The sequence below is a fragment of the Festucalex cinctus genome, chromosome 7 (assembly GCF_051991245.1).
Source record: "Festucalex cinctus isolate MCC-2025b chromosome 7, RoL_Fcin_1.0, whole genome shotgun sequence".
In the NCBI taxonomy this organism is placed as follows: Eukaryota; Metazoa; Chordata; class Actinopteri; order Syngnathiformes; family Syngnathidae; genus Festucalex; species Festucalex cinctus.
Genome location: NC_135417.1, coordinates 26,211,778 through 26,225,858, shown reverse-complemented (window position 1 = coordinate 26,225,858; position 14,081 = coordinate 26,211,778). Strand labels below are relative to the sequence as shown.

The 14,081-nt window shown below is 35.8% G+C and overlaps 2 protein-coding genes across 4 annotated transcripts in view; one reads left to right on the top strand and one right to left on the bottom strand.

Moving 5' to 3' along the window:
* Positions 1–14,081, top strand: part of washc5 (WASH complex subunit 5) — a 207,895-nt gene that overhangs the window by 95,190 nt on the left and 98,624 nt on the right. The window lies entirely within an intron of this gene.
* On the bottom strand, positions 7,595–10,500 carry LOC144022501 (uncharacterized). Its single transcript, XM_077527359.1, has 11 exons — positions 10,434–10,500; positions 10,222–10,287; positions 10,007–10,135; positions 9,782–9,835; positions 9,547–9,618; positions 9,162–9,233; positions 8,979–9,050; positions 8,628–8,699; positions 8,438–8,516; positions 8,011–8,082; positions 7,595–7,769 (listed from the first exon to the last, which is right to left on the bottom strand). The coding sequence occupies exons 3-11, from the start codon at positions 10,130–10,132 to the stop codon at positions 7,702–7,704; spliced, it is 687 nt and encodes a 228-aa protein (XP_077383485.1). The 5' UTR covers positions 10,133–10,135; positions 10,222–10,287; positions 10,434–10,500; the 3' UTR covers positions 7,595–7,701.

Here is a 14,081-nt window from a genome sequence, read left to right as displayed (position 1 = left end):
CTATTGATTTTACATCATAAAATGGAGTTTTTACATACACATGATCAATTTGTGTACCTTTTTCTGTCGTGGGTTCTCCAACAAGCTGAGAATACCCTCTGTCTGTTACAAATTTGCAGATTGTGGATGATTTTAGAAGATCATCATTGAAATCTCCCATGACAGCTATTGTGTTACTTTGAGGATCTAGCCAATCAAGGAGCTTTCCTAGATTTTCTTTAAATAAAGACATGGGATATGATGGTGGTCGATAAATGACTGCTACTAATATATTGTAAGTAGCACATTTGTAAGCCCAGCATTCCAAGTTGACATTTGGTAGTTTGAGAATGTCATATTTCATATTGTGTGCAATATACATGCCAACACCACCATGTTGTTGGTGTTGCAAACCAACCAAAGCAGGGTGGTTGCCATTGTATGCTAAAGCACGTGGTGCACTATGAAAATTGTAACCATCAAGTTTGACTGCTTCCATTGAAAAAACAGCTGGGAGCCAGGTTTCTATAACAGCAATACAGTTAAGCTGCAAATGCTGTGTGCACAATCCCAGATCAAAAACATGACACGGCAAATTTTGCACATTCATCATGAATAAAGAAAAAGTATGTGTGTTGAATTGGGATTTTGTTTCATTTTCTATCAGGAATTTAGGCATGCTCTGAATTGCATCCTTAATGTGATCTTTACAATACAGAACTTTATCTTCAAAATCTTGAATAACTAACCCTGCCAAACTGGTAACACGACTTAAGGCCACATACGCCTGTCCTGCAGAAAAAACTTTTTTGAGGGACACTACTACATTGTCAACTGTAATTCCTTGTACTTTATGTATTGTACAAGCCCACGCAAGTTTAAGTGGAAACTGTCTACGCAACCCTCCTTGTTTTGTGGCCCTTTCTTCCTCTGGCTCAATCGCAGTGGCACCCATTGAAATAAATGGATTGGAACCTGCAGATTGTTTCCTACTTTGGGCACCTATTTGATTATCATCAAATTTCACATACACTTTTTGAGGAAACTTATTATTTTGATAAGTAACAATATGTGTTACTGTACCACATACACCATTAACCAGACCATCCATAACATCAACATTCTTACACAACATAACCCGTGCATCTTTTCCCAACAACAATTTTTCTGCCAAACATGCATCATGTGCTTTAGCGTGATGTCCACTTTTTAACTCTAGTTTTCCTGTTTTTTTTTTTATTAGTGACAAAGTCCTGAGCATCTATCTCAATATATTCTGGACAAGTCTTAAATAGCTGTTGAATGTTGTGTTCATTTACTTGTTTATTAGTAGGAAATATATGCAATGCTGAGCTGACTTCTCCAGTTTCACAACGTTTTAGAGTTTCTATGTCAGTTTTTAACATTGGGGTGCCTTTGGAACGAGTTCGTATTCTATTCAGCAACTCTGCAAAAACATGGTCTTTTTGCCTAACTATATCTTTCAATTCCACAACTCTAAATCGATTAGACCACAAGTTAAAGCCAACATCATCTACATATAGGGGTTTCCCTTTTACCGGAGGTAATTGGAAAAAATCTCCAACAGCAATTACACTTACTTTACCAAAGGGGTGAACATCACCAGTTTGTTTAATTTGTCTTAACCTACCATGAATATATGATAACATTTTGTGATCAACCATAGATATTTCATCTATTATGAGAATTTGCAAATCACTATATTTAGCACCCAATGAATTAAGCTTTTCCTCACCCAATGGTGTGTAAGGTAAGCGACAATCTTTGCTTAAGCTAAATGTATGATGAATAGTTGATGCATGCAAATTGTATGCAGCAATTCCTGTTGGAGCAGTTATCAAAACACAAACATTGTCAGGATGGCGGCAGACTGTTGACAACAGTCTTGTTGCTTCATATTGAATAGCTTTTATTAAATGGGTTTTTCCTGTCCCGGCACCACCTGTAATGAATACATGCAATGGATCGGGATTTTTCCCTGCTAACTTTTCTAAACACCACTGTCGTATTTGATAGAAAACAGACAATTGTGTCTTATTGAGAGATCTAATTAAAGCCAAGCCATCACTTCTGCTCATTATGTTATTTCTCTTTTCCAAATGTGCTATTTTTTGGTTACCTACAGCTAAATCCGGAATATTTTCTACTTCTTCTACTATCTGGTCTTTGTTTTTCCGTTCCTCCTCACATTGTAATCGCTCTAGCTCTTGCTCGGGGAACAGATCACACCAAGCATTTTCTAAAATGCCATCAGAATCAATCATATTCTGGATGGCTTCCAATTCATTGCTTCTTTTTCAAATTTACTTCTGTTCAAATCAACAACCGACTTCACTGAATGTTTTGAACCATCATTAAATCTCACATGACCATTTTTGTAAAACTGTTCAAATAATTCGCAGTTGGGAGGTTTTAGCTGTGTATCTACCCGATATGGCAAAAACAATTGCATCCTACTTTGGTAAAACAATTCTGAATTTTTACTTTCAGAAAAGCGCATGTATCGAACTACTGCAGGTTTTGTTCGTGTTCTTTTTGCGATGAAACCGCAATCATTATTCAGTGTAATCCGATTTTGGCATTTCTCATTCTTACTCAAAACACGATATTCTGATGCAAATGTGGCCATACACATATCATTAAAAGTGGCATCATTGGGTCTATTTTTATACCGTTCTACTGTACTGGTCATCCACATGTCTTCCGTGGTAAGATTTTGTGATGCCGCCTTTTGCCGTAACACATTTAAAGGCAAACTTAGTTTCACTTGATTGTCCCCTGTTGGTACAAAGACAACTTTCCTTGAGCATTCCTTCAGATGCATATTTGTTAATCGATAGACTGCCTCTTGAGCAGAGACCTCTCTGTTCTGTAGATAAACACTACCGAGATTTTTTAATGCAGCCTTTGCAGAAACATTTCCATCTTTTGCGGCTTCACTTTGAGCATTTCTTAACAGTAATCCCATTTCCCTTTCTGACTTTGAAATATAAGAAATTATGTACACTATGCATGCATATGCATCAATAACGTATTGTATGTCCATGTTTGCATTCCAACATTTTAGCAGTGACTTATTGTACGGATTTACCCAAACTGCGTTAACGTCCCTTTTCAAAACGTGTATTTCGACTAAAGCGTTGATATGCATCCTCAAACGTTTCTTGATTTATGCCGAGGCTTTCAAACAAATGTTCCACAGAGTCGAAGCTAGCATTTGTATCTGAAAGAGCAGTCTTTACTGCTGTCATAATTTCTGCAGCTCTGATAGATTCTTGCTGTTCCTCATTTTTACATGCACATTTTGCTAAAGCATCTTTATCTACCTTACATTTGCATTGTTTTTTGTCATTTTCATCAGTTTTCTTACGACTAATAAATGTCCTACTGGATGCTGGCCTGGGATAATTGAAACGACAAACTGTGTTTTTCTTTTTACATGATTTGGTATGTTGCTTTGAATGCTCCTGTACAGATGTGACTATGTCTAATAATGCCTCATCTTCTGAAGGTAATTCACATGTTACATATTTATCGATAAATTCACATACTTCATCATCTGTGTTTTTGTCAATCAGTGGAGCATTGAAAATCCAAAAAAAGCAGTGAGTATGAGGTGAACCACGCTGCTGAAATTCCACCCTGTGAAAGTAATCCAGGACTTTACCAATTGGATGTGAATCAGACATAAGCACCTCGCGCAAAAAGATATGCCAGCGAAAATCTAAATATCTTGCAGCAGCTACGGGATTGTGACGAAGCAGTTCACATTTGTCTGCCCATTCTAACTCTTCTGCTGTCTGTGTTCTACCGTTATTTTTTAAAATACTGTTCAGAAGGGTTTTCCAACGAATGTCAGCCGAAGAAAATGAATAAAACCAGGTAGGAACACCAAGCTGACGAACACAGGCAATCAGGTCTCGTTGTACTCCCTGCCAAAAAGCTGGGGTACCTCTTATAGGTTTAAGGAAACGATAACCTTCATCAAACTTTAATAAATCCCTCAATGATTCTTCATTTTTTAACATATCTTTGCTCAGCTTTTTAAATGTTTGACCTTTGTTTCCTTTGCGTAATGCAATGGATACATTTGAGATAACCTGCTCTATCTCAGACATGTACTGAGCAAAAAATATATATTCAACATTTTGTGCAAACCTTCCATCAGCATGTAAAATTCTGTTGTTGAAATAACGTGCCAAAGTTAGTCGATATTGCCTACTATCGTGGTATGTATTTCGTCCCTGTGGAAATAAGACTGGGAAGCATTTGGCTTCATTTGTATGATCAGAAAGCAATTTCACAGGATTATTGCCTTCTGCTGGTGCCAAATTTAAAACATCATCAAAGTACTGATCGAGCGCTTCCTGGCCAATATCAACAGGCATTAAACAGGTGTCTTGAAACATACAATGTTGTTGTCTATCATGCAAAAGGTCATCTTCAACATTTGAGTTTTCACCACTTTCCACATTATTGACATTTTCTACAACTTCACCTTGTTCCCTACAAAACTCATTTATCCAGGTTTCGTTAAAATTAACATCTTTATAATGCACATTTGTTTGTTTTAAAATTTGTAATGCTTGTCTTATGCGCATCGTATCAACAAATTGGTATTCATAATAACCTTTATATGTTAATTTTCGCTTCAGTTTTACAGCCAATAAAGACCCTTCCATATTAGAACGAGGCAGCAAATTGTTTGTTTGCACAATATTTGCTGGAACACACGTCACTGGTCCATGTACTCCATTTTGCCCACCTTTAGGTAAAGCTAACATTTTCATAAATGGTATATGTAAGGCAATCAAATGTTGTTCCAAGCTATTCAAACATGCCAAGTCAGGTGGAATGGGTTGGACTGTCAAATTGTTAATTACGCATTCAGGAGGTATTTCGCCTTTAATAATCTTACCATTGCAGGTGAAGCAAATCCACAGCTGGCCTCTAGCTGACTGTAATGCCCTACATGGTACTACACAGTTCACACTACATTTGTGCAAATATTTTTCTGTGACACATTTTTCAGCTATTGCAGCTACTATTTTATTTTTCTTGTAATTATCGGTTTTATAAAATAAAACCTGGCGTCTAAATAACAATCTATGGCAGACGCTACACACAAATTCCGGCCCATTTTTCACTTTATCCAAAAAAAATTTCATAATGAAATCTATCTGTGTTGACTTCTCTTTAATTTTTTGCATCCTACATCTGGTAGCTGCCTTAACTTTTTTCTTGTGATCGGGATTACTATCATACTTACTTTTACTTCGAAGTTTAATGCTTTTCCTGTGCAACACGTTATGCCAATAATTTATTGTGCTCATTTCTTTCACTTTTTCCTTATGCAATTCATTTTGCCGATATTTCTTTATACTCATTTCTTTCACTTTTTCCCTATGTGTTTCATCTTGCCAATATTTATTTGCACTAATTTCTTTCATTTTTTTTCTATGCGGTTCGTTTTGCCAATACTTTTTTATACTCTTGTCTTTGACTTTTTCTCTATGCACTGTGTTTTCACAATATTTCTTTACACTCAATTCTTTCACTTTTTCCCTTAGAAAAGGGTTTTCCCAATATTTTTTTCTACTTTTGTCCCTAAGTTTGTCCCGATGCAATGCATTTAGGTGATATTTCGCAACACGCACTTCCTTTAGTTTATTTCTATGCGATACGTTGTCTTGATAATTAGTTTTCTTTTGATATCTATACTTCTGTATCAAATACTTTGAAATAAAACTATTACTCTTTGAATATTTTGTTTGCGCTATACCATCATCCTCAATATTCACAACTTCTTTCTTAATACTTAGTGTTCTGGTTAGATTCAAATTGTCAGTGTTGTTTACACTTTTAACACTTACTTGTATACATGAACCTTGAACTATATTTTGCCTTCTTAAATTATATGCTTCGAAGTTGGCCAGATAGGCTTTACACAAACCATAACACTTCTGCAGTTCTGGATGATACACACAAATAACAGTTTCATAATGATTACCATTGCTATTTTCTAGGTAAATTCCCTCTTTTGCTTTTGAACTATATTCTAACCACTTACCATCATAATATGTAAATATATTGACTCCTAAACAATCTGCTGTTGCTTGAATTTCCACTTCAGTAGCCCAACTGCCAACATTTCGCATTTTTGATTGTTTTATATACTCATCCATTGAAGAGTACTCACTCCTTAAAAATGTTTCATACACAACTGCATTTGATTCCATTTGTTTTACAACAGCTAGTCTGATTTTTCTGTGGTTCTTTTGTGAACCACACACAGCTTGAGATACTGCTCGAAAGAAACAGTTCCCATCACCTATTATTTTCTCTTTCTGGCATGGAAGCCCTAGTAAACCACCATTTGCAGACTCCTCTGCAACAAGTTTCTCTAAATCCCATTTAAATCGTGTACATAAATCTTGGACAACTTGTTTACCAATAGGTTTAAATTGCATCTTTTTATGAGTCACATTGCCCATTATCTGCACATCAGCATTAAGTGCAGTAGCGTCACAACTTTTCATTGTCCTTGAAACGCTACTTCTCAATGACATCTTACATTGCTGTGATACAGTAGAATCCTGTGTAGTAATTTTTACATCCTTTACAGACGGTTTAGCTTGTTGACCCACTGAACATTGAGCCATTGCTTGTAGTGTGTCTCCCTTATGAAAACCATTCAAGCTTCTGTCATCATAACGCTCTAAAGCATGACTTGAAGCTCCAAATGACACTGGTTGGGAATGTACTTTTTCTGCCTCGGTGTACGCATGGAGCTCAAATATTGTGCTCTTATTAGCCAAACCTAAATTACGTGTAACTTCAGCCAGGGAATCCAATACAATCATGCCAACACCCTTTACAGAGTGTTCATATGAACTTGTCTGTGTCCGCACAACATGAAAACCTGAAAACTCAAAAAACGTTTGCCCTCTACATGTCTTTTTTGTCAAATTACATATATGATCATAAACATCTTGAAGACAATTAAAGTAAACTACAACACTTTTACCATCACCATCTGGCATTCCACTAGCACTGCGAGCATGGGAATCAAACACTGCATACTGTCCATTTTTGCTAATGATTGCACATGTATAACAACCCATGGTCAGCAAACATAAATCAACTTGATCATGTATCTTTTGCAATCCTTTTAAAATAGTAACGTCTTGACATTCCACAATAATTGTTTTATCGACCATCGGTATAAATCCAGACACCACATCTATTTCCTTAAACTCAAACAGCGCTCCTTCAAAAACTAGCTGCTTTGGCAAGTCTGGCACCATTAAATAGTTATGTGAGCTACTGAACTTGTCACTATTTTTCAATAATGTATACAAACGATCACCTAAAACAAGAACTTTGTCTAAATCTTCCGAACACCATGAAAACGCACTACTAACTGTGTGATTTGCTAGACCCACATACGCTATAGCCATACACTGCTTACCTGGATGGTTCAACCGACTGTCTCCTTGATGAAAAGACCCATTCACACTTCTGCGTTGACACTCTAGAGCATCACTTGGAGCTCCGAAGGATATTGGATGAACATTAATACTGGAGCTATCAGTATGTGCATAACTGTCATATGCTGTGTTCATATCAGTCAAGAATGAATTACATGTAACATCAGCTTCTAAAACATAACACATAGATGTATTTGCATTACCAATGGTCTTACTTTGTATACGGTTGGGACTGATCTTGGCTGCATGCTCCATGCGAGAAGTCCTCTCCCTCGGCAACTATAGGTATATGACAAAAAAAAACATTTTAACAAACGATTCATTTATTAATTTAACATTACACAACATCACGGAACATGCATAGCATAAACGTTGCAGAAAATGCTTAGATATCTTATCTATGTTTTTACAACTTCAACATTCGCCCAGATGAATGGCAACATCTTCAACAACAAACTACATCACTACATAGAAACAATGTACTTTTATGGAACTTGTCATTTTAATGCAGAACACCAACCTCCTCCTGCACAGCGTCTTTCACACCACTGGAACAAGACAAACTTGCATCCACCACTGGTCTTTGTGTTACCTATTAAACAAAAAACAAAACAAAACAAAACAAAAGTAATCCATACTTGCTATGTGAACGTATACAACAGCAACAAGGGTAGGCGATGAAATGATGTTGCATGCTCCAACAATCCATCCAACAAACAACTATATGTTTTCATGGTTATACCATTACTTATGCATACTTAAGCAACATTACAAAATTCACTTAATTCACCCTCATTAGTTTACTTGATTTATACATAAATTACCAATATTGCTAAAGCTTAAACGATGTGCTAAATCAATAACATAAATAACAACAACCATGCATCACTAATAAGCACTTATCATAATTTTCTTTCTTTTCTGAAATTGTAAAGCAAGAAACAAACCTCTTGCTGCACAACCTCTTCCACAAAACTGGAAGAACAAAGACTGGCATTCACCATCCTTCACCATCCTTTGTGTTGCCTGCAAAACAACAACTACAAATGAACTTATATCATTTATATAACAATTGTCACTCATTGCTACAAAACATGTTCTCTTCTTTAAGGTGACTTTCTAAAGCAGGCCACAAACCTCCTCCTGCACAACCTTTTCCACACCCCTGGAACAAGACAAACTTGCATCCACCAACGGCCTTGGTGTTGCCTATTAAACACAATAACAAAAGTAATACATACTTAGAATGTATACAACAGCAAAAAGGTTACGACTGTGTGTTTTTATGTTGTTTTACTATTACTTGCCCATTACAAAGTACACTCAATTCCTCCTCACTAGTCTGCTTGATTATACATAAATTACCAATATTGTTAATGCTTAAACAATGTGCTATATCAATAACATAAATAACAACAACCATACATGACTAATAAGCACTTATCATAATTTTCTCTCTTTTCTGAAATTGTAAAGCAAGAAACAAACCTCTTGCTGCACAACCTCTTCCACAAAACTGGAAGAACAAAGACTGGCATCCACCACCATCCTTTGTGTTGCCTGCAAAACAACAACTACAAATGAACTTATATCATTTATATAACAATAGTCACTCATTGCTACAAAACATGTTCTCTTTTTTAAGGTGACATTCTAAAGCAGGCCACAAACCTCCTCCTGCACAGCCTTTTCCACACCACTGGAACAAGACAAACTTGCATCCACCAACGGCCTTGGTGTTGCCTATTAAACACAATAACAAAAGTAATACATACTTAGAATGTATACAACAGCAAAAAGGTTAGATAATGAAATGATGTTGCATACTCCACTGAGCCAACAAACTACTGTGTATGTTTTTTTTATTGTTTTACTATTACTTGCACATTACAGAGTACACTTAATTCCTCCTCACTAGTCTACTTGATTATACATAAATTACCAATATTGTTAATTCTTAAACAATGTGCTAGATCAATAACATAAATAACAACAACCATACATCACTAATAAACACTTATCTCTCTTTTCTGAAATTCTAAAGCAAGAAACAAACCTCTTGCTGCACAACCTCTTCCACAACACTGGAAGAACAAAGACTGGCATCCACCACCATCCTTTGTAATGCCTGCAAAACAACAACTAAAAATTTACTTATTTATATTACAATAACTATTGTTACTCATTGCTATAAAACATTTTATTCTCCCCTTCTTAAACTGAATAACAGCAATTATAAACTAGTCTAATATTTACATTACTCAATAAAAAATACAAATAAAAACACAAACCTGTGACTTTGTCCTTTTGAAAACAACTCTCTGTTGATATCTCACATTTGATTTCTAATGAAAGACAAAAAATATATATATTTATATATTCCACACATGCAGATTACAGCTTCTTTAGACAATTATACACAATTTAAATGTTATCAATCAAGAAGAATGTGTCACGTAAATGACTGGACTCACTTAATGACAACACCTGAACCATGACATTTACGTGGAAATTACCTTTTTGTCTCTTGGAGTAGCCTTCACAGGGCTGGACAGATCTGATGGTTTTATCTTATCCATCGCACCCAACATTTCACTGCTGAACCAAACTGGGGTTAGAGGAATGAAACATTCCTTTAGCATAACCTGTGAAATACACATTTTAAAAATATGTTACTGAATGCATCTTGTCTATAACAAATACAGTATATAATTATTCTAAACAAACTAACGTTAGGCTGAATTTTCCTCTTTTTGGGAACCCCATCACAGGATTGTTCAAGTCCTGCTTGCCTCCTCTGCAATGACAGACATCATCATTTTTATTTATCAACCTGTACTGACCTTTACTTTGCTCAACTTTGGAGAATCTAATGTAAAACAAATATATCACAACACTAAAAACTACAACAACAACCAAGCTATTACAATATGCAACCATTACCTTCCTGCCTGGTCCAACAACAATCCACTCAAACGGGTTCAATCGACGAAGAACCAAAGTCTCACCCTTCACCACAATTTTTGGAATAGTTTTAACCGCTGGTGGCCTTGATGTATGGAGAGAAATTTGTGTCTTTATTTTCAATCAAACAAAAAAGGAATTTGCAATCAAAAAAAAATTTCAATCAAACAAAAAGGGGATTTGCAATCAAAAAAAAATTTCAATCAAACAAAAAGGGGATTTGCAACCTCAAATAAATTTTAATCAAACAAAAAAGGGTTTTCATATAAAATAAAAATTTGCAAACAAAAAAAAACATTTCAAACATGGATTTGTATTTTAATAAAATCTTTTGCAAACATTTTTTTCGTTTTGTTTGCGAATCTGTTTTTTGGTTGCGAATCTGTTTTTTGGTTGCGAATCTGTTTTTTGATTGAAACCTGTTTTTTGGTTGCGAATCTTTTTCTGTGTTGTGTGGGCGGGGTCCTCCGTTCAACCGATGATAGAAGCCTTGTCATTGGTCAGCTTGGAAGCCGCTGCGACAACTTTCATTGGTCAGATAGGAATGGGGGTGTGACAATGTTCGTCTGACTATTTCCTGGTTCATTTTGTCCGGTCGCCGCCAGCATCGAGGTAAATATACCCCCCCCCTCACTTCTAGTTTTCCGTTTTGTTTATCTGACATTTATCTAAAAGCAACCCTTGATCTATCGTTTATCCGGTGATTTGTTCTAACCATTACAATTAACGTAATCACTCACTCAGCATTGCTTAGCCATGTTAGCTAGCTAGGTAACTGATGGTCCGATACATGAGTCAGTCATGAAGCTATGTTGTTGGCAGTCAAAACACAAATATACGACTCATTGGGATAGCGGTTAGCATGAAGGTTTTTTGTTTTTGTTTTTTTTAACTCCGAAAGAAACCTTTGCATTCGCTTTACATACAAGCAGGACTGGGAATCGAATTTATTTACACTAGCTGCTTCCCCTTAATTTTGGATGTTTGAAGTAGAGATTAAATTCGTGATAATTCTGTGATTATTATTTATTGGTCCTGGTTGTTTACTGTATGAGTCAGATTGAAACAGAAGGGGAATCTGAGTTGTAGGTGTACTTTTGCAATTACACTGACTAGATTTTTTCTTTTAGAGTGCGAGCAGACCAAGGGGTAGAAAATGTAGACATAGCGAGATGCATGTTAACTGTAAGAGGAGCAGGCCAAGGCAGTTTTATTGCTGGTAAAAGCGTACATAACCAGAGGAAAAAACTTTATATGAGTAAAAGTTCTTGGAGTTACTGTAGCTTTCATAAATGTATTTGATATTACAGATCCAGCAAGCTGAAGAGACACTACCCTTGGACCATCACGGTGAACACGGGATCGTTATACCTGACATCCACTGTCGTTTACCTGAGGAAAGACTTGTTGCTTTACGGCAAATCAATCCAAACAAGGAGTCCTTGAGTTTTGGTCGCGTCATTTATTTGCAGACTCTCAATGTTGCTTCTAGTGCTAGTGTCTCGCGGCCCAAAGGGTCATTTAAATTTATGTAAAAAATGAAAATAAATTCCTGTGTAAAACAGTTTGACTTTTATTTCATAAAAAAAAGCATGCATATGAACTAACAACCAGTCAATTATTCAGCATTTTATAGATTTTATACAGACATTTTTCTCAAGAAATGATTGGCCTGCCAACAAGAAATCAAGAAAGCTCAGAAAATGAACTGTTAAACTTAAAACAAACATTTTGGTAGGAACAGCCTGTAATTACTCAAAAAAATGAAATGGATGTGATTTATTTTATTTTTTTGCCCTTTCAATTACACTGTGTCAAATCTGGCATCAAAGGTGATAGCAGTCAGTAGATGTGATTTAAAGGAATGGTAATCACTCATATGAGCAGTTGGAAATGTAATGGTGTTTGTGCAGGGGGTAACATAATGTGTGACCTGGCATTTGTACCTCACAATTGTGGTCAAAGTTTATTGATATTTTAAATTGCTCTCTGTCTGACATAAGCAGGTGCTTGTGGCCCTGCTCAGTTATCCACAGCATCACCTCATGAAGAGAGGTGACCAACCACCAACTTCATCTTCTGCATCTAAAAAGTAAAGAAAAGTGTGCTTGAATTAAGTACCAAACATGTAAAAAGAAAATTCTGACAAAGTTATGTTTGACACATGTTTTGAACATTATTGAAACAGGAAAACTACAATGAAACAATCACAGGAACTAAATGTATTTATATTACGTAATCTCAGTCACTTCCTCTGTATTTCAAACACCCAAGACATAATAAATGTAGCAGAGGCTACTTATTTCAATGACCAGAACTTCTCATAAGTGATTAATAATTAGCATTTTATTAATGTAATGATGTAATGTAATAAAATAATCAGGAATAAGCATAATAACAGCTATCTCAGCAGGCCGTTTATTTGGGCCGTTTCTCGTACCAACAAAACATCACGATTCATGACTAGACTAACCAAAATCAAACGTTTACGTGGCCTGGATCCTAGTAGTAGCAGTGTCACCGCTTTGACGGTGCATGAGTTCCCCCTCTTTTTCAACCTGACTCGTACAGTAAACAACCAGGACCAATAAATAATAATCACAGAATTATCACGAATTTAATCTCTACTTCAAACATCCAAGATTTAGGGGAAGCAGCTAGTGTAAATAAATTCGATTACCAGCCCTGCCTGTATGTGAAACAAATGTATGTATGTATGTATGTATCATGTATCGGACCATCAGTTACCTAGCTAGCTAACATGGCTAAGCAATGCTGAGTGAGTGATTACGTTAATTGTAATGATTAAAACAAATCACCGGATAAACGATAGATCAAGGGTTGCTTTTAGATAAATGTCAGATAAACAAAACGGAAAACTAGAAGTGAGGGGGGGGGGGTATATTTACCTCGATGCTGGCGGCGACTGGACAAAATGAACCAGGAAATAGTCAGACGAACATTGTCACACCCCCATTCCTATCTGACCAATGAAAGTTGTCGCAGCGGCTTCCAAGCTGACCAATGACAAGGCTTCTATCATCGGTTGAACGGAGGACCCCGCCCACACAACACAGAAAAAGATTCGCAACCAAAAAACAGGTTTCAATCAAAAAACAGATTCGCAACCAAAAAACAGATTCGCAACCAAAAAACAGATTCGCAAACAAAACGAAAAAAATGTTTGCAAAAGATTTTATTAAAATACAAATCCATGTTTGAAATTGTTTTTTTTGTTTGCAAATATTTATTTTATATGAAAACCCTTTTTTGTTTGATTAAAATTTATTTGAGGTTGCAAATCCCCTTTTTGTTTGATTGAAATTTTTTTTTGATTGCAAATTCCTTTTTTGTTTGATTGAAAATAAAGACACAAATTTCTCTCCATATTGATGCTACTTGTATCTCCAACTTAGGTGTTTGGAGGTCAAGTTGCTGATAATAACAAAAACACACAAAAAAACATGAAGAATAATATTTATGTTACTTATATATCACTGATATTTGCCTAAATCATGATTCACAAACAGCATTACATAAAATACATGTCTAAATACATATATACTGCATTCAGAAAAATGTACATATTTCCATACAACTACACAACAATTTAAGCACATTACAAAA